This window comes from Apus apus, chromosome 5 (assembly GCF_020740795.1).
Source record: "Apus apus isolate bApuApu2 chromosome 5, bApuApu2.pri.cur, whole genome shotgun sequence".
NCBI classification, from domain to species: Eukaryota; Metazoa; Chordata; class Aves; order Apodiformes; family Apodidae; genus Apus; species Apus apus.
The window spans coordinates 31,518,596-31,539,814 of NC_067286.1; the positions used below are offsets into that span (position 1 = coordinate 31,518,596).

Consider the following 21,219-nt stretch of genomic DNA (forward strand, 5'->3'; position numbering starts at 1 on the left):
ACATAGAAGGAAAACAGGGTATTTTTTTATATACCATAACATGTAAAACACATCTTTCTCCTCTTCAAAGATAAACAGGTTGTTTCTCTAGTGAATAGCTCAGTCCAGTGCAAACCAGATTACGGGTAGGCAGAACTGAAGGTCATGCAGCAGTGAACTCAGAAGACAGCACTGTCTATGAGTAAGTTCATTGAAATGCCTGCTATATTCACCTATAGGAGCAAAGTGCAACTATATGTCATTTTTCATTTATCAGCTAACTTTATTGGAATGGTAACAAGCTATGTTCAAAGTTCTCTGTCTGTAAATGCACATAAAAAACAACAGAAATGCTCTTACAAAGAAGTTTGCGTTAACAAACTTCCAAGAAAACATTTTGTTCCACGCATGGTTGGCCTGATTTAAAGCAAGCAAAAGAAAGCCCTTTCAGTGTTAAAGGGGAGTCACCTACTGATCATACCTTTCCAGGTTCTATATTCACACCATTCCAGGCCATGTCAAAAAAAGAGGAAAAAGAAAAAAAAATCTTGAGTTACACAGCCCAGAAATTTATTCAATATTTAGCCAAATACATTCTGTATAGAACTGTTCAGCTTGCTTTGTTTTGGTGCTTCCACTGAGCTGTAAATCACCAATTAGGAATTGTTATGTATGAAAATGTTAAGCATGGGGCTTCAACCTCCCTCTGGCCAGATTTGTGCCTTGAACTTGACTAGACAGGTTCACTTCAAAGGATTCAATTTGTGCAAGCTGCTGCATCAAATATTATTCAGAAGAGCCTTTCACATATTGGCCTTTTTTTTAACAGTAAAACACTTCAAGCATTTGCATTTGAAGTTGTCAATACTGGAAACATTTAGCCCAGAGTGTTTGCAACAGGGTCTCCGGTTTTTCGTATGGTCTCTTTTCTAAATTTTCCAGAACAGTTAGTCTTCAGTTTTGGCTTCCATTTCTTCAGCATCATCATCTCCATCCACTTCTGCATTTTCCCTCTCCAGTCTTTCCAACTGCCTTGCAAGTTCAGTCTCATCTGTGTCAGTTACCACCTTAGGCTGAAAACCAGAACACATAGTAAACTGTCATTAAGAAAGGCTGTAAACATTTATAGGCTGTGATTCTACATAAAAAGCAAGAGAGAAAATACATCCTGAAGTCCCACAACAAAGAACAGCAAAACCAAAAGTTTTGGCCATTTGTTTGTTTAAGGCATACAAAAGTGTAGGGTTTTTTTAGTTTCTTAATACCTTTTTGCTAAAATTTCTCCTAGTACTACTGATTTTGCTCTACTTTAAACATGTTGTGAGGAAAAAAAAAATAGGATATAATTGTAATGGGTTCTTACCTCCATCTGCACATTAAAGACTCCTCTCTTTTCCTCAATTTTTTCTTTAATTACAGCCATGGCTTGATTCAGAACAGACAGTCCTTCAGTTCTCTCCAGTGTTGTAGTAGTCATCACATAACGAGGAGGGGCTATCAGATTAATCTATCAAATTGTGGGGATTAGGGGGTAGAAAAAAAAAACAAACCCAAGAATAAAACCAAAGAAATAAAAATCTCAAAAGCAAATAGACCAATGTTGTCCAATGAATGTACAATTCACAAAAGAAACCCCATTAGAAAAATCCTTTCTAGAAGTATAAACAGCTTGGATGGAAATAGCAGACCAGAAAGCACACAGCCTGTCTGATTTCCAACATCATCATCAGTCATTTCTACATAGTATATTAATACTGTCAAGCAGAGAGAATATCCACTTTGCAGATGAGTAAAACGTCCTATTACATAATTTTTCAAACAATTAAAAGACTGTGACAACAGTATGTTGGTTTTTTTTGATTTAAGATGACTGGATAAATAAACTTCTCGTATTGTTACAAGAAATCACTGTAAAACACCATTTTTGAAGAAGGAAGCACTTTATAAAGTTTTTTGAAAACACTTATTCAGTAATGCATTCAACATCCTAAATTACTGGGGAAGGAAAACTAGGCCTGAGTACAGGAGCCCTTCTATCAACACTCAGATATATGCGGAGCAAACGTTCATTTTCTTACATAATCTTCTATCTGAAAATAAAATTTGTTGCTCCCTACCTGAGGCTACATAAGGGAGCAGCAGGTATGTAGTGTGCCAATTCTAGACTTTAATAAATGGAAGAGAATAAATACAGCTTTTTGAGCTGGGGAAGCAACAACAGGCAGCACACAGTGGAAAAGAAGCGTGTTACAGACCTGCTATAGAAGACCCAGAAAGCAAGTACACAGCTTCCCAGCCTCAGCTACATGATTGTGACATTGCAATTCCATGCCACTGGTACCTCAGGACATCAGAAAACGTTGCTTTTTTTTTTTTCACTATTAAAACAGACACTTACTTTAATGGGCATGTTCTCAGTGGAACAGTTCAAGCCTGCTCTCAAAGCTTCTTTTACTGCATCTATGCCTTCATAACCATAACAGGCCACCTCAATATCTAGGACAGAGGAATACACACAATAAAACGTTGAAGATACCAAAAGCTGTACAATTGTTAAAGCTTTCTAACTTTAAAGCTTAAAGAAGTATTTTAAGTATCTAATGCTTATCCACAATGAAAGCCTCAGTAGCTCCCAAAGCTGAGGAAGGTATTTCACTTTCTTGACTTGTAAGTTGAGGGAAAAGTCTTCATGAGCTCCTTAGACATACATTTTACATTGTGCTTTGAAAAGCCAAGATATGAATTTATATACCCACATTCACTCACCTCTCACCCAATAAACTCAACAGCAGTAATAATGCATTTCACATGCAAAGATGAAGACATAAAAGTAATAAATACCAGAGAAAATTAAAGATCTCAAAAAATTAAGCTTGAAAAAGAGCACATCCACAAATTCATGAAATTATGTCAGCATTTACATCAGAGGCATCACTTGAGGAGCATTGGAATTTTTTTAATTTTTTTTTAAGATAAGTTATATTAACATATATTTAAAGCAATAGCTAACTATAGCTTTTTGTAGATGCCTGGGACCTAAGGCATAGACCAGTGCTGGTCCTATCTGTAATACCCTGATTAGTCTATAGACAAAGACGTCTTTACCTATGTAGCAATGGTGCAATACTATGATACACAGAGAAGCTAGTCTGGCTTCTAGGCAAGTAACAACAACCTGCTAATTCTCAGCCATCACAAATTCACACAAGAGCACCACACTCAGCCTCAGGATGAGGCTACAAACGGAAAATTTTTACTCTTGAAGTCACAGTTAGAAACAACTTAGACCATCACAATGAAACAGACACATGAAGGAAAAGAACATGCTTGTCAAATAACTTTATTTCCAAAACTAATGAAGTGCTATTTATGTTAGCAATTTCATTCCTCATGACAATCACATCCCTCTTACATTTTTGAAGTCTATGTTAACTCATGGTGGTCTAAAGTAATAAGTAAAGGAATTTTTCATTACCTTACTTTTTGCACTCTCTCCTTGACTTCACTGTCATGTGGATGTGGCTCTTTCCACAGATGTGGAAAAGATGTGGCTCTTTCCATCTCTCCACAGTAATCAACAAGGGCGAGTGCTCTTCAATACACCCTTGCAGAGTGGAGGCAACTTCTCAAATCTAGTTAAAAAACACGACTCTGCTACACTGACTATCTGTTTAGTGGCAAGGATGCTTTTGGGCTGTTTGGTTAGCTGTACAACCAGATTTACAGTTTTAACGTAAGTCTTAAGTCGTAGAGTCATGTGCTTTTTCTGCCTGCATTGAGCTAATTAGAGACAAACCAGCTCATGCACTTCACGAATACGTAAGAGATGTGCTAGGCTTGAGCTACTATTTCCTGCTAAATGATTTGTGATCAACCAGTTAGAAACACACCCAAGGGAAAGTCAGAACTATTTTCATGTGTTCATGACAAGCAGCTATGACACATGCTGACAGACAGAGTTCCAATTATCCTGTCAGGGACTCCATGAATGTAACACTGAATGATGAAAAAGAATATAGTGGATGCAGTAATAGCCATAAAATATTTAAATTAATGGTGTATCAGTACAATATGACAGGCTGCACTATATATCAGGACAACAACTACTTTTGTGTCCCAGGGAATCTGCAATTTGGGGGGGGGGGGCGGAAAAAGCCAAATCACCTTGCACTTCAGGATAGAATACACATAGACGTTTTGCAAGCAATTCGTGATTAAAGTGTCTTCATTCTGACCAGTTACACTCAAATATTAGTACTACGAACCAATAGTTTTAACTGAGCTTATAGTTTGCAGCAAGATACACTAACTTGACTCAAGTGTCAAGACATGTTCAAAGAACATCTGCAAAGAACTCACCAGCTCGGATTTTGACTGCTTGTGGTGTTAGACGCCTGTTAATGTTGTCAATCAGTACACGTCTCTCTTCCTCTGTCAGATCCAGGCTATCCAGGATTGCAGGGTCACTGAACCAAACAAACATGACAGAAGTTATACCAAAGTGGAATATGACACAACATTAGCTTCTGGTACTATTTCAATATTCTTATGCATAAACCTAGGTATTTACCAGGGAAAGAAAACAGGGAAGTTTCTTAAGAGTCCACTGAGATGCTGGAAAGAAAATAAACACATCTATTTAAAAAATATTTTATACTGGAAGCATTTAACAAAAAAGCAGAAAAGTAGTTTACTCAATCTGTTCCTGGAAAGAAAAATTTGAATTACTTTTTTAAAAGCAATGGAGTGACTTTTTTTCAGCTCCATTTGTATATGATACACAGAGTGAGACAAATATCTAGTTCCTTGGTATTTATGTTCTCTCCAATGTGAAGATATATCCATCTCACATTGAAAAGAACACACGATGAATCTGAGGTTTTTGAATTATTTTAATGTTTCATTCAAACACAGTATTTTTGTCATCCAATGAAGTAAACTATACTCATGCTGTGTTATTCTGGACTCCTTTTTAATAGTAACTGAATGACAGATATATACTTATCTGCTGGCTACATTCTTAAGCAATGAAAAGGTGTTTTAAACATTCAGGATTTTTTCTGAGTTAAGAGAAGCTTAAACAGCCCACGTAACTACAGTTTCTTGTTCTTCTATTATATAGGTGTTTAAGTATTTATCTCTTAGAGAACGATCTGGAATTCTTTCAGCAGCAACATGCACAGATTTTCCCTTCAGCAGCAAATTTACCATCATTAAAAATAATTACTATTCTGTGAAACAGAACACATCCAGTCCAAATGAGGACACAACTTGTTTCTTCCCCAAAAACACAGAGATGGTTTTAAGCTAATCACAATACTACCGAGTGCCCACTTCTTCAAGTCAATACAATTTCTTAAATTTTATTACTGCCATCTGTTGTTCATTTCAAGTTCATCACTCACAGGTTTATGTACTATAAAGAAAGCAAAACTGGAAATGCTTATTGATAAATCTATTTTTGAGTTGCCAATTTCATGATAGAATCTTTAAAGGGAAACCAAACAGGTTAACCCTGAAAGCAAATTAAAATATCAGACTACCTAAAAAATTTAGAACATATTCCCTTGTGCATATTCCCTTGGCATTACAATTTCCATCTCCTTCTCTTCATAATTCATTTTTAAGTTCATGATCCCATTCCCATTCTTTATGTTTGGAAGTTTAGAGAAGTAACAAGCCAGCTGGTTGTATTTAAAAAAAAGAAAAACTTTGCCTGCAAAGTGGAAGAATGACTGTGAGCTTTGAGTGGAAGTATCTTCAGATACACAGATATTTTTTATAACACCTGCTTGAGACTAAGAGCAGGGAAACTGACAGAGAAACCAACATCAGTGCTACTTCTGTTAGAAATGTCACAGGCTCATCTGGAGCAATGGAAATCTCTCTAGTGTTTGCAATCACATTTCTTTTATACTTAAAACACACTATTTACCAATGCCTCAGTATTTATTCATATCACATTCAATTACTGCTTTAAAAAATCTGATACAGAGTGGCTGACACTCAAAGATGGCTAAAACCAAGTAAACCCTGAGCTTCCTTCTCAAAAGCACTGGGAATTTGAAGAAAGCAGTAAGACAGAGAAACCTACAATAAGCAACTGGAAGATGGATGTACAAATTTACTACGTTTACTTGATCAGTACATTCTACATATGGACTCTGGAGAAAAAAAAACAACCAAACCCATAAGAATATTCTGATGGATTTGTTCCAGGAGATCATAGAATGGTTTGAGTTAAAGGGACCTTAAAGATCATCTAGTTTCAACACCCCTGCAGGGGCAGGGACACCTCCCACTAGATCAGGTTGCTCAGAGCCCCATCCAACCTGGCCTTGAACACTTCCAGAGAGAGGGCAGTCACAACTTCCCTGGGCAACCTGTTCCAATCTCTCACCACCCTCACAGTAACGAATTTATTCCTAATGTCTAACCTAAATCTCCCCTCTTTCAGTTTTGATCTACTACCTTTCATCCTCTCACTACACACTCATGTAAAAAGTCCCTCCCAGCTTTCCTACAGGCCCCTTTAGGTACTGGAAAGTATTTTTCTGCAATTTGAATAAAACTCCTAGAAGTAGAAAAAGTGTCCTTACGAGACTGCATGCTTGAATGCATCATAAGCACCATATCCTGGTCTTTTGTATTTGTCATCAAAGACCCAGGCAGTTCTCTGGAACAGACTCTCAAGTTGCTCATCCTTAGTGTACTCCAAGACTTCAGCAACGTGGCGAAGGATGCTGTAAACCTGAAACACAAAAGGAGAGCGAAAAAACTCGAAACAAGTATCAAAAGCAGACAAAAATTGAGAATAAAAAGTAATATTTAATGGTAAGCCTTCTACTCAGAAGAGGATCATACAGTAGTAAGGGTGGGAGTCAATGCCTTAAATTACCTGCATACCTTTTCAAGAAAAGTTGTCCCCAGCATGCTAAACCAGCATATACTTTGGAATTCTGATCATTTAAATATACACCTTTGCATCAGAAATTTTCAACTGTCTCTTCATTAATTAAGAAGCAGTTAACCAGAGCACCCATGGACAGAGGAACTGGTTATATTTGCATCGGTAAATGAGAATCAGAGTATGTCTAATAAATGAGAACAATGCTTTAATTTAATATTATCATATGCCTGTGCAGTTTGGTTGCTTAGGAAAGAAGGTGAAAAAAGACAGTGCTTGAATACAGAGAAGCAACTTACAGTCTTTGATTTTGTGAATTTGTCTTCACATTTGAGTGCCTCCTCTGGAGAAACTCTTCTTTTTGACAAATCAATATAACCTATTAGGGAAAACCAATTTGAAAGTGTCAAGCATTGTGCAAACTATGTCTAACTGCTTCAAGAGAAGCACCTGAAGAACAAACACTCTGGATCAGGATTAGTCCCTTGCCTACACTCTCTCTATCCGTTGCTACCGAAACTAATGAAACCAATACCTTAGTGAATTTTATCAAAGCATGATCCAAATCAGGATATTCAATTACTCTTACAACTGTAAAGACTTACAATAGCAAAACTTTTGTACAGCATTCTTTAAAATCACTGCCTTCACGTTTCCTCTGCAAACTTAGAAGAAAATTTCGTAATATTTTAGCAAGTAGTGATCCACTTTTATGTTGCTGTACAGTTTTGGCAAAAATCATACCAGCATACAAAGACACAAGCTTGATGCATATTTTTGTAGAGCTCAATTCTATTTCATTCACGGTTGGAACTCCATCAGTCTAGCTCTGAACAATTTCCTAATACCTGCTAATTTGAGGCCCAGCCATAAATTCTGACCCTAAATCCTTGGATACGCTTTTGGAACAACTGTCTGTGAAACCATGTCTTTTGAAACATGTCTTAAGTCAATTCAAAAAGCCCTCCACCAACTTCTCACAAACTGTAAGTTCCCAAAGGATTCAGTGAAAAACCACCATGTGAATTCCAGATGTGTTTCTCTGTTAATAAAAGAACAAAATAGATTTGGAAGATGAAATATTATTTAATTAGAGGTGCTCGGTAATTATTTCACTTCAGATCTATCTAAAGTAAGTTTATTCTTGTCTTTCTTTACTCTCTGCTTTTTCTTATCCTGATATTTACTATTTCATCTCAGGGGTAACTGCAGTTTCAGAAGTACTCTAGAAAAGCATATTACTTGAGAAACATCATACCAACAGGTCTGTTTCTAGATCTGCTCAGTGTTTATTTTTAAAGTCTATACCCAGGTACAAAGAAATAATAAAGAATGCATGGAACGGTATTATCAAAATCTGACATGTCCTAAATAGAAAACAGTTTAAAAATCTTTAGAGTAAAAGATTCCAATGTTCAGAAAACAGGAAAAGACAAAGTTGCCTGTACAATCTCAACCTGCAAACTACAGAATTCACGTGGTACAACGATTACATACATTATTATCTATTTTATAGCCAAGGTTTGAGACTTGCTAATGAACAGGATGGATCATGAGCATTCAATGCTCAGCATTTAGATTTTTACCTCTACATCTGATGATTTTTCTCTTCAGTTAAAACTTAGAAAACCTGCATGGATATCAGAATAAAATTCCACTTCAGTATGGTTTGTTCACCAAATATTGAGCTGGTGAGGACCCACTTAAGCAAATCTTTACTGATGTGGCTGACCTTCATTAACCCAACTCCCAAAGGACTCCAGAGAAAGAATGATCCTAAGTATCATGATGGTCTAGCTTGCTTAAGTGCCTTAAAAAAAGAATCCCTGTCAAATCCAATGAATACCTAAGCCACCCAGCTTGTCTGCATTTCTCTCTGTGAATTCAATCTTGATACACCCCACAATATCCCCAAATACCTTTCTCTTTGTCAACTCTTATGACCACGACACATTCATTCCTCCCAATGCGGATGAGTTTGTTTATGGAACGAATACGTCTTCTGGAAAGCTCACTGAGAAGGATCATGCCTTCAATGTTGTTGTACTCCAGCAGGCTGACATAGGCTCCCATTTCAGCAATGGACCGGACATTGACCATCACTACATCATCCACCTCTGGAAATTTATGCTGGTAAAATCTACAGCTTAGTCCCGGCATTCTGGAATTTGAACAGAAAGAAAGAGATACTATGTCACAATATGTGACTGCCTTCTCCTACCAACATGGTAAAAAATCAGCAGGGACTGGTGAGGCTACAGAGGAACACTGGTACAAAGATTTGAAAACTATGATAAAGTTTGTGTAACTCATACTTAGGTTTTATGAGAAATTAAAGAATATATATTCTCTAGTATTACCACAACAAGTTGCTAAGATGCTTATTTTTTTGTATTAAAGTAGAAAAACCTTGCTACCCAGACTTTATTATCCACTTCAACTGTCGTATTACCTATCCACTCTGTAGAGAAGAGCCTTCCAGCTGTGAAAAGGTGGCACTGCACACCTTGCACTTGTGTAAGTTCATGAGGCTGTGTAAAATTTTAAATCTGATTTGAACAACAGAGGGACATGAGAGAGAAGAAAGCTGCAGTGCTCTGTATGCACATAAGACAGAAAATAGGAGATAGAGGGAAGCTTTGGTAGTACTGAGAAGGAAGAGACTCCATGCTCCAGAAGATGACTTTCTAAACTAGGCACAGGATGTTTGGAATAACCCTGTAAGACCTGCTCCAGAGGCCACCTGTCAGCAAAGCAAGCAAAGGCAATAATCAGAAGACAGAACTATCCTGACAAGAATGAAGAACTATAAAAAGAGAAAAAAGCCAACCCAAATGTATTGCTAGTCATGAGGAAAAACAAACCCTGAAAACAACGACAGAATTCTTTCATTATACATTCAATAAAAGTACAAAATTAATGCTTCATAATTGTGTTTTGGTAACAAGCAATGCTTAAGTTGCTTCTTTTCCTGATGATGAATTAATATACTGATCACTGCTAACCAGTTAGTTCAGCTCCTTTTATCTACTTCTAGAAGTTTAATACAGGAAGTTTCCTACAGAACTAGGAGCCTAAGACGCAGAGTCAAATGCACCACTCCTTCAGAAGGTTGGTTGTGTTCAGCATTTCAAAATTTTACTCTTGATCTTTACAGCAATGCTAATGCTTTTTAGCTATACAAGAGTTTACAACAAGCGTAAGATGGCAACACCAAGGGCTATGTACACATGACCACACAATTCAGAAGGCTGTACCTACCCTTATTTCCATTCTTAACTTCCAGAAAGGAGAAATACAAACAATTACAAAAAGCAAAATATTTAAAAAACACTCCTCTAAAGGTTTTTTATAACTTCATAGAATTTCGAGCCACACAAAGAACATCACCATCAAAGAAGCTCTACATTTTGCTTTTCTTGTTCACGTAATGCAGCTCAATTCTACGTGCCTACTTATGAGACACAGAATAAAAATACACTGCAAAGCAACAAACCGCAACCACTGCACACGCAACACACAAACGTTGCTCTGCACACACAGCACTTCATTCTCCAAAGACACAGGCTTTTTAATTCGGCCTTCTGTGGAAGACACGAAGAAGCAACGCAGCGCCCACAGCGCCGACGCTGGAAATCACCCTTCCCTGACGCTGGAAACGCCTCAGCAGAGGTTTCAGTCCCCACGGCCGCACAAGTCTCGGCGGAAACTGGCGAAAACTTCCGGCCAGCGACTCCCGCGGCTGCGGCAGCGCCGCTGACACCGGCAAAGCCCAGCGACAGCCACAGCGCCGGGGAAAGGAAGCGGCCTCCGGGGCGGCCACAGCCGCTGCCGGGCCAGGAAGGGCTCCTCCCCGGCACAGCGCTGCGAGCGGCGGGCCGGCCCCGCAGCACAGCCCCAGGGGCTGGGGAGCTCGCAGCTGCGGCGCCGGCCCCGCCGGGCCCTGCCCTGCCGCCCCGCCCGGGCCCAGGCGCTCGGGCCCAGCTCCCAGCCGCGCCGCCCCCCTCCCGACCCGGCGGGGCCGAGCGGCGGCGGAGCCCGGCCCGGAGGAGCCGAGCGGCGGGGCCGAGCGGCGGGGCCCGGCCCGGCCCGGGCCCGCAGCAGCCGCGCAGCCGGTACCTGGTGCCGCCCGGCGGGTCCCGCGCTGCGCTCGCGGCCCGAGGTCTCGCGCTGCCGCCGCTCCTGCCGCCGCGTGCGCCCGGCCGCCGCCCCACTGCGCGTGCGCCGGCCCGCCCCGCGCCCGCTGCTCCGCGCGCGATAGGCCGGGCCCCGCACCATCGAGTCTCGCCGGCGAGGCAGGAGAGAGCGCGGCCTTGGCTAGAGCGCCGCCCTGGCCGGGCGCTGGGGCGGACCGAGGCGGGGCCGGGCGGCGCGTCCCGCCCATCGCGTCCCGCCCATCGCGGCCCTCCCTCCCGCCCGCCCTCCCGCCGCCCCGCAGCCGTGACCGCCAGCCCCGCGCGGCATCCGGGGGCAGCGGGGCCGCGTCACGTGCCGGCGAGAGCGGCGGCAGCCGGAGGGGCAGCGCGTGCCGCCGGGCCCGCCATGTCGGGCAAGGACCGCATCGAGATCTTCCCGTCGCGGATGTGAGTGCCGCCGGGCCGGGCCGGGCCGGGCCGGGCCGCGGCAGGGGCAGGGGCAGGGGCAGGGCGGGCCGGCCGCCGCCCCGCCGCGCCGGCTGAGAGGTGACCGGCTGCCGGGCCGCCCCTGCGCGGCCCCGGCGGGACGAGCGGCCCCGGCGCGGCGGGCGGGCCTGGCCGGTGCCCCGAGCGCAGCCGGCGGGGCGGGGGCGCCCCGGGGGCCGCCGCCGAGGCGGGAGCTCTCGGCTCCGCTTCCCGGCCGGGTGCGGCGCTGGGAATCGCTCGGTTGGCAGAGTCCGGTGCTGCGGCGGGCCCGGGGTCTGGCCCTGTGCGGAGCAGCTCAGGCCCGCGTTGGGTCTCGCTGCGGCTTCGCTTTCGGGTCGGGATGGGCTGTCGGGGGCCGTGGCAGCGCCCGGTGCCCAGACACGGGCGGCTTCCGCGCGGGGCTGTGTAAAACCACGCAATTACACAGACCTTTCTTCTGGAAGGAGCAGATGGCACAATATATGTATAAGAAAAAAAGGCACGAATCGAACCGCGGCTTTCCTTAACCTTTTCATAGACGATGCTGCCGTACAAGAGGTTGGCTACAAAGTGTTAAAAAAAGAAGGAAGTAAAACGCTAAAGTGCTGTGGGCAATCAAGGAATTTTCCAGATCCTGACAGCAAACTATTTGTCATGAAGTCATATGTCTCCTGACAAGGGTTAGAAAGCTGCCAATATTAAAACCAACACCAACGAGTGCAACTGAACTGCTAATAAAATTGCTGTTTTAATGATGCTGTTCAGTTGCTCTTTAGAACCTTCCAGGACAGAAAGACTTTGCCTTAAGGGGAAAGGCTGTTTCAAATCTTCTTGCATAAAATAGGTGTGATGCCTGTATGTAGTGTTTATAAAAAGGTGCCTTGCAGGACAGAAAACCTCAAATGTAATAATATAATAATTATTCCCCCATGTTTGAGCTCAGGACATATGAAGTAACAGTTTATATGGAAGGATTAATACATTACATGGTAAAGCTTCTGTTTTGAAACTTAGTTCAGAAATAAATTACTGCATATGCTAAGTCAACTGGTCACGTCTCTCCTCTTCGGTAGTGCTCTTTTCATTCACTTTTCAATCACTTTTAAATGGTGTCTGGTGTTGTGGACTGATACGTCATTGTGCCAAAAAGGTGGTGATGTACAAAGGCTTAATATTTCCAAGACCTGTTTCCAGTGAGGCAGTAGACCAATAATGAGGCTGATGATTTAATAGGAATGTAAGTTAGGAAGATAAAATAAAGATGGCTTACCTCTGCAGTTTGGTGGGTTTTTTTTTTTAGGTTAACTGGCAGAAGAGAATTTCACAAAGTTTGGGGGTTTTGTTTTGTTTTAGTCTATGAAGTGGCTTGCTGGTATGAGCCTCTTCTGTGCTGGATATGGTCAATTATGGAAGTTGCTCAGTCTCCTTGAAAGTAAACAAGACTTTGTTTAATGCACTCTCAGAGCCTGTGAAATCTTGCTTCAACCAAAAGGTCAGCCAGTCTCTGGCAGGTGGTGAACAGAGCAAACTGGTTCAAGGTGGTGACAGAGATGTGCTTGTTGTGAAAACAAAGCTGCCTTTTTACTCCTTAACTTTTTTTTTTTTTTAATAATAAACATTCAGAAAGTAATTGTGCTTTTCACTTACAAGTACTTGTTACATATTAATGGAACTATTCTCATCACATGCCAGTAGATCTGTAAAGTAATGGATTCCACTGTGTAGGTAGAATCTTACTATGCTTACTTTTTCCAAGGTCAGAGAGGAAGTGTGTAAGTGTTCTCTTCACATAAAGCTGACTTGAGTATTGTCCTTCGTGTGCAGTGGCTGTGTGTGCAAAGTGGTAGTTTAAGTTAGTGGTTTGTGGTTTTTGTAGTATAGTTCCTGCTATTTTAGTTACCTTAAATCAGAAAGTTTCTTCAAATTAAAATATACTTCACAGCAGACAGGGAAGCAAGGTTTGGATCCTCCTTCTGTTCCCAGTTCCGAATGAGAAACCTGTAAGTGTGCTACTGGAAGTAAAGGATATACAATGCTACAGCTAGCTTACTAATATCTCTTTTAAAGTGATGATACTTCTGGTTGACTTAAATACCTTGTAAATCTCCTGCGCAGCATATGAAGATATGGAATAATTGTCCTTTCTGATGTTCTTTAAACCAGAATGTACAACTCCTGTGTCTCGTCATAAAGAAAAGTAAAACTCTTATTTCCTATTATGGGAATGCTGAAAAATGACTTGTCAGTTTTCCATCATTTTTGACTTTGTAGATAATAACCTTGTAATTCTCATCGATGATGGAGATAAAAATAATAAATTCCCTTGATTTTATATGGGAATATAAAATTCTGTCCTTAAGTGGCCATCCTGTTTAATGCACTGATGCTTCTTGCTTGGTTCATAATTGCAGTCAATGTCTGTGTCAGAAAACTTCGTGTAAGTTTTTTCCTAATCCCTTCAGATGATGCAGGATATTATTATTTATTCCTCTGTTAGGGCTCAGACCATCATGAAGGCTCGTTTGAAAGGGGCCCAAACAGGCCGTAACCTCTTGAAGAAAAAATCTGATGCTTTGACACTTCGATTCAGGCAGATCCTTAAGAAAATTATTGAGGTAGGTGAATAAGAATTCTCCTTTTTGAAAATCTGTCTATCCTGTCAGTTGTGCATTCCCTTTCTGCTAACTTCATTAGGTAGGCTTTTGTTGCTTTGTCTGGCTTGAGAGGATACTGCAGATCTGTAATGTTTCCTGCATGACTAGGTACACTGGAAAGCAGAAGTTGTGTCCAGGTGGAACTTGTTCCTTTGTGAAGAAACACTGAGTCTTGCTTCCTCCTTTGCAACATGAATGACCAAGCTAAGATACTGAGCAGAGCCCTAATATGGCTTGTTTTGTTCTGCCCTACTAGATGGGTTTTGACTGCAGCTGCTATGATATGGTGGGCAGCAGTGCTGTGTTGCTGTGCTGTAGGCAAGCTCTTGGCACTGTGTCTTGTTTCCTATAGACTAATACACACAGGCTCTTGCTTCTCAGTAGCATGTTTTTTAGCTACAGGGGCTTCAAATGTGTGAAAAATAGGAAAAAACGGATTAGTAGGAGAATGCAGCTTCACAAAGCCACATCTGTGTGTTGAAAAACAACTTCAGCTGTCTCCTAGTATTTCCCTGCTGAGCCATTTTATTGTTTGATGTAACCCCCATGTAGCAGAATGTCATTATTATGGAGACAGACATGTTTTTCCTGTTTCTGTGAGTTCTACACTGGGTGAGTGAAGCAGCTGAAGTTTTGGGTTTTTTTGCCAGTCACCTGGGAATTGCGATCTGCATTTTGAGAGTGAACTACACATACAGGGCTTTCTCTTTTAAATTTCTCATTCTTCTCTTTATGCTATTAGTTATTTATCCTGGAAAAGGAGTAATGATGTACCTTGTCTTTGCTGCCTTTTTTTTGTGTTTTGTTTGTTTGTTTTTGTTTTGTTCTAAACAGACTAAGATGCTGATGGGTGAGGTGATGAGAGAAGCTGCCTTTTCACTTGCTGAGGCAAAGTTTACAGCAGGAGATTTCAGGTGAGGTTTGCTGATCTTGTGGATGTCCTACCCGGGGGAAAGAGCTATCAACAACTTGTTGAGTTCTCTTTAGGAAAAAAAAAGAAGTAAATTTTTAAATGCACTTTAAAAAGGAAAAAACTGGACAAAGTAGGACAGTTTGAACTGAATTTCATTAGGTAAAATTTCATCACTGCAGGAGAGAGATAATTTGCAGATGAAAATCTGTACTCCATTGGAAGCTAAACAAAGTGGAAAGATTAACAGAATTATACAGCTTTGTATGCAAATCTGTGATTTGAGAAAGTGTTGCTTTTTGCAGCTTGTAATCTCAAATGTAAGGATCAAGAATTTATAGCAGAGTATTGGACTACTTATAATTTTGATCATTCTTTTGAGTTTGAGGGCCAGATGTAATGTGTGTTAATTTCTCCCAGTAAGTCATATGGAAATTTTACTAGTTGTTCTAACCTCCTGTCTCATTGACCTCTTGTCTCACTAGGGCTAATGAGGGCTGTATGTCAGAGGGGAAATAAATTGTTTTTTTTTTCTGGTAGGATAATTTATAATTGTATTTTAATACATTTCAGTTTTAACTACGGTGTTTGTATAATTCATCAAGTGTGTGTAGGTCTTGTGGAATAAAGTTGGGGAAGTGTTAATGATTCAGCTGATGGTACTACCAATTAATAGGGAAGAATGAAGTGATCAGACACAGCAGTAATCTGTGTTGCTGGAGAAAAGCCTGTTTGTCCTTTCACTTGCATTGGGTGCCATTTCCTGTCCTAACCAGTCACAGAGTTTAGCTATAAACAATAGTCAGATTCCATCCTGTAAGCAAACTGTACTAGAATAAAAGACTTTGCAATAGTGACCTGTTCTTGGAAGACCTTAAGACACTTTAGAATTCTTCCAGATGAATTGTTTTACAAGCTTATGTGTTAATCTGACAGAGTTGGTGGGTAAACAAACTCATAAATGTTCTGAGAGAACAAATACATACAAACACAATTGAACAAAATGTGGCCTTGGTCTCCATTAAAGCCTTGAAAATCCTTTATTTTTACTGTGAAAGTCTCACAGGTTGGTTAGACTCAACGTCATTAAAATACTTAAGTAATTTGCCAGATAACTGGCTAGTTTTTAGCTATGCTTTGCATATTTGGTCTAAGATGTTTCTGAAGTTAGATTTTACAGACTCTGCATCTTTTAAATTTTCAAATGTTGTGGAAAACCTGTTTCTTTCAAAGCTTCTGTGTTAGATTTGAAATGTGTGTGAAGAACTGAGCAGAGAATAATTTCCAGATCTTTACAACTGTTTGATAACGACTTCATACTGTATATAATGATGACTTAATGAACTACTTCAGCTTTCCTGGATGTGTTTTCTTCCTTACAGTACCACTGTGATCCAGAATGTGAACAAAGCTCAGGTCAAGGTCAGAGCTAAAAAAGACAATGTAGCAGGTAACTCTTCCAGACTACAAATATTTAAACTCTGAGGGAATTTTAGGAGGAGACAGTGAAATAGAGGAGACTGTTTTAATACATTTCTGCCTTCTTTATTTCTCTTACTCATTTAACAGTAGAAACACTTATAATTCACTGTTTTTTTCACATAGAGAATATAATTTTTATATTTAGTTATTTACCTCTCATAAAACTAATAGTCTGTGTAAACTGCAGTCCAATTTGTAGGTATTTGGACAGAGCCTAAGTTCTGTACACCTTTACTGAAAAATAGATCAGGAAATTAAGTATCAAAGATTCAGCAAGTTTCAGGAAACTGAATATTAATAATTGTCTGTGAAGAAAACAAGAAAGAATCAGGTTGAATGCTTTTCCCCAAGCACAGGGAATGCGTTACTAAAAGGAAACATAATAAAACTGAACACTGAATAAACTGGAATATTTCCCTGAATTTTTCATCTATGTAGATCTGTGATCTCAATACAGGTCTGAAGTTCTGCATCAAGATGTCAGAACCAGCATGACTTTATCGTTCCAAGCTATATTGGAAATTCTGGAAACAAAGCTTCTGAGCTTACATAATATATTAGAAGCAAATGGGGTAAAAGTGAGTTGTACTTAATAAATTTGTAATCCTTTATGTCTCTTACATACATTCTTGTTCACTTTTGTCAGGTGTAACCTTGCCAGTTTTTGAGCACTACCAGGAAGGAGGGGACAGTAAGTACAGAAAAAGTATTTTCTATCTTACATCTACTTTTGCCTATTCTGTGCTGGTACAAAAATACTTTTCATGTCCTGTCTCACTGGTAAGTCAGTTTACATCATAGGCACAGGTGTATTTACTTCCTCTGTGGTGCTTTGCCCTGTTCCTGTGACACGGAGAGATTATTAGGCACTACAGTGGATTTTAATGTCCTGAATCAGTGAGTTTTTTCAGATGAGGAGAAGGCTTGTCTTGAATTACCAGGTTTTGAGACTGGTAGGTCTTACTGTGAACATGCAGAACAATGAGCTGCAGTAACATAAAGCACTATAAAGACAATTTGTTAATGGGCAAAGGCTTTGCCTTGTTACTTGCTGAACTGTGTTTATACCTGTGCTTTGTTAAGTATTAATTTTTATCTAGTAAGAAAACATAATGATTCTTTTGGTTTTTTTTTCAGGCTATGAGCTGACTGGCTTAGCCAGAGGTGGAGAACAGCTGGCTAAGCTGAAGAGGAACTATGCCAAAGCTGTGGAGCTACTTGTGGAACTGGCCTCCTTACAGGTTGGTGGGAGATGAAGGGGATTATTGGTTTCTCACTGTTCTGAAATGAATGTTATGTAGTCTCAATGAGTGTAGCTTAATACTTTGAGCTGTACTGTACTCCTGTAGTAACAGTACTGTACAAAGTTGCAAAGCTTTTCCAGCCATAGGACAGAGTTATATTACTGCTTCAAACAAGTGCTTATTCCTTGATGCTCAGAAGAAACTTTCTTCAGGGAGTTGGTATTTGTAACACTGATGTGCAGCATTGAGTGTGCTGCTGATGTGAGTAGAAAAAGTTCTGTTTCTGTCAATGTATTCAGCAAATTGCATTACAGACTTGGCTTTGGCTTTCCTGTGCTGCTTGGTTTTGAGTATAGAATTGATGGAAATGCTGAATTTGTGTTGTTGTTTATTAATTATTTAATCCTATTCCATCAGACGTCCTTTGTTACTTTGGATGAAGCCATTAAAATAACAAACAGACGTGTGAATGCCATTGAACATGGTGAGTATTTTTTCATTTGGGATGCATCATATTTTTTTTTCTCTATGCAAGATGAGGAGCTGGGGTCATGGAAGCCACTGTTTTGACTGCTTTCTTGTTAGTAGGATTTCTGACCAGCTCAAGAACTCTCCAGAAGGCAGTACGATGAAGCATACATATTTCAAGTGAGAACAAAAATGAAGTGTAGTGGAATGGACTGGAGTATACAGAGATAAATGAATATGAATGAACATGAGAAAAGTAATCTGGAAGTTCTACTGAGAACCTATAGAACAAAGATTTCACAAACATGGTCTGGAGTCTCTGCTAGTGACTTTGACTTACTTGGTAGAAACAAAAGACAGGATGCTTCTATGTGCTAAGATGTTCCAAAAGCTAGCATAATAGCTTGTAAAACTAATGGTGGTGTCCATGGGAGAGCTGGTGCCTTTTTTGTCGGTTTAGGATGGGATTGTAGAGAGAAATTTTGGTAATGTATTCAGGCTTGTGTTAGAGGAAATGGAACAGTCCTAATTTTAATAGTCTTCCTTAATCTAAATTTCTTGTCTTTCATGATCTTGTTTACAAATTTGTTTCTTGCAATTTCTTAAGCACTACCTATGCATGATATGCTGTGATTCCTTTTACTGTAGTGTTCAGGGTGCTTTGATCATGTTAAGGTTCCTTTCTGAGTTGTCAATAGCTGGGATATAAAAATCTCTGCATGTATCCAGTAATGTATTCCAGTGTGTCCTTTTCAGTACTGTTTTTCATAGACTTGTTCCTTCAAGCATTCAGGCCTCATCTGCAGTTTATCACTCTGCAAAGTTGACTGCAGAAAAGGTTTCCTCTGCAGCCTTCCAAATAACTTCGGTAGTGCTGCCAACAGTTTTCTCCTTCCAAAAAGTGATTCTAACACATAGCTTGCCCAGTTCAGTGTTAAAGCTTTGTTTAATGTCTTATCACTTCTCTTGGTTTTGTTATATTTGAGTATTTGTTTTCATGATGGCTTGTGAGTAAAAGTGGTACATTGAACAGAAGAATCTGATGGCAAGTCATAGTTTTAATTCAAATCTCGCCGACCTCTTGCAGGATTCTTTTAACCACTTCCGTGGGGGAGAAGACCTTAGAACCAGGGATCAGTGCTTACTGATTCTATTGCATCTTTCAAAAGAATGTGCTATGGGAGAGTCTGTGATGTTCAGCATCCTAGCTTAGCCCTGGACTTACTAAAGAAAACAACCTTGTGTACTTGTTCATAATGGAAGAGTAGGATTGCTCATGAAAGACATGTACATTTCTCTTAGCCAAAATAATTACTAGATGGACTTTAAACAATTATCTGTACACTGCATTAGATAACTTCTTGGCTAGTATAACAGCAGTCCAACAACTTCCTTAATTATATTTTTTTTAGTGATTATTCCCAGGATTGAGCGCACCCTCTCTTACATCATCACAGAACTGGATGAACGAGAACGAGAGGAATTCTACAGGTAAATATCTAAAGCAAAACTAGGCTGGTCTCTTCTTGTTGAACAGACCATTCCTCAGAAGGGACTTGAACTATGCACCAAATTTGGCAGCAAACACGGTTAAACATGACCTGGTTTTTCCTGCACATTGAGTTTCCAGAGCTAGGCACTTGGGAGTTCTGCAATGACGCATCCGGAAGTTACAAATTAATCCCTCCACTAGGGTATATGTAGCTGTGATCATTCTTCTGGAGGGAGTGATGGGATGGAGTACACTGAGTTGGTCTGCTTTCAGGATACCTCTGCCTCAGAGCTCAGTGTTCTGGGCTACCTGAAGCAAAAATGTCAAACCTCAAATTAATTAAGGGAGAATTAACTTAAAAGACAAGCATAGTAGTATCATGCAGTGTTAAAGGTGAGGAATATAATTTTTAGTTTGGATGAAGAAATGAGTTCATCAGCAGAGATGCAAGTTTTTCAATGGCAGCAGCTCACAATAAAAGCCTTTTGACATTTGTTACAGGATTTTTGTTTCCTGGGGAACATCTTCAGGCAGCTTTGCTGCTAGCCTGTCTTATGAAAATGTATGTTTCACAGGTCAGCCACATCTCTCTTCACAGGTTAAAGAAGATCCAAGAAAAGAAAAAGGTATTGAAAGAAAAATCAGAGAAAGAACGGGAGCTGCGGAGAGCTGCTGGTGGGGAACAGGAACCAGCCAATCTTTTAGCAGAAGAGAAGGATGAGGACCTTCTGTTTGAGTAACCCAGCACAGTTGTTGTATGTGGAGCAAGGGACCCAGGATACAGAATGTCTGTCCAGTTGCAATCTAATTCAGGACACGTTGCCTCACTGATACTTAACGTGGCTTCTCAGTTGGTGTGTAAGTCTTGACTTGAATGGATTGTGGATTTCTCTTGGGAGATTAGAAATCTGGGAACTTGACTGCAGCACAGGAGGAAAAGGAGAGATGAGTCAGGTGCTTTACTGTCAGGAGAGCTTTCTTGTTGCTCAGCCAGTTTCTTGACTGAGTAGGAATGAATGTCCGTAGCTGTGTTTTTTTGTAGGATGCCTCTAAATTTGCCTAATCAGATTACTCTTTAATTGCTCCCCTTCCTCATGCAAGCAGAGGAAAATGTTATTTAGGGAGGGAGATGCATGTAATGTTCTTTACTGCTGAACTATTAATGTTGAAGTTGCTTAAAGCAGATACTGGCACAGCTGAAGTCAAATGTCAGTAAAGGCAACTCTAGTTTTCTAACCTGTTGATGAAATCCACAGTCCTATGTGATTTATTTTTGTTGCACGATTGTTACCATTGGCCTAAGACATCTACAGTTTTAATTAGAGGTTCTGCCAAGTTGTGTACTGTCTGTGCTAGAAACAAGTAAAAAAAATAAATGTTAAATATCTCATGTATGTCTCAAGTTGCTAGAAGATGGTGGTCATGTTGATTTAAAACCAAAACCTTTGCTTCGTCACCGACCCCCAACTGAGAATCTGACCT

At 40.4% G+C, this 21,219-nt stretch overlaps 2 protein-coding genes across 2 annotated transcripts; one reads left to right on the plus strand and one right to left on the minus strand.

Moving 5' to 3' along the window:
- Nucleotides 1-238: 238 nt before the first annotated feature.
- EIF2S1 (eukaryotic translation initiation factor 2 subunit alpha) lies at nucleotides 239-11,116 on the minus strand. The gene is made up of 8 exons (XM_051621424.1): nucleotides 11,006-11,116; nucleotides 8,806-9,047; nucleotides 7,186-7,265; nucleotides 6,579-6,730; nucleotides 4,339-4,445; nucleotides 2,378-2,475; nucleotides 1,343-1,486; nucleotides 239-1,052 (listed from the first exon to the last, which is right to left on the minus strand). The coding sequence occupies exons 2-8, from the start codon at nucleotides 9,044-9,046 to the stop codon at nucleotides 927-929; spliced, it is 948 nt and encodes a 315-aa protein (XP_051477384.1). The 5' UTR covers nucleotide 9,047; nucleotides 11,006-11,116; the 3' UTR covers nucleotides 239-926.
- A 177-nt stretch (nucleotides 11,117-11,293) lies between these two features.
- ATP6V1D (ATPase H+ transporting V1 subunit D) lies at nucleotides 11,294-21,127 on the plus strand. Its single transcript, XM_051620856.1, has 9 exons — nucleotides 11,294-11,469; nucleotides 13,985-14,102; nucleotides 14,976-15,055; nucleotides 16,434-16,501; nucleotides 17,180-17,224; nucleotides 17,671-17,774; nucleotides 18,195-18,261; nucleotides 19,658-19,736; nucleotides 20,336-21,127. Exons 1-9 carry the CDS (start codon nucleotides 11,429-11,431, stop codon nucleotides 20,475-20,477), a joined length of 744 nt encoding a protein of 247 aa, XP_051476816.1. The 5' UTR covers nucleotides 11,294-11,428; the 3' UTR covers nucleotides 20,478-21,127.
- Nucleotides 21,128-21,219: the final 92 nt, after the last annotated feature.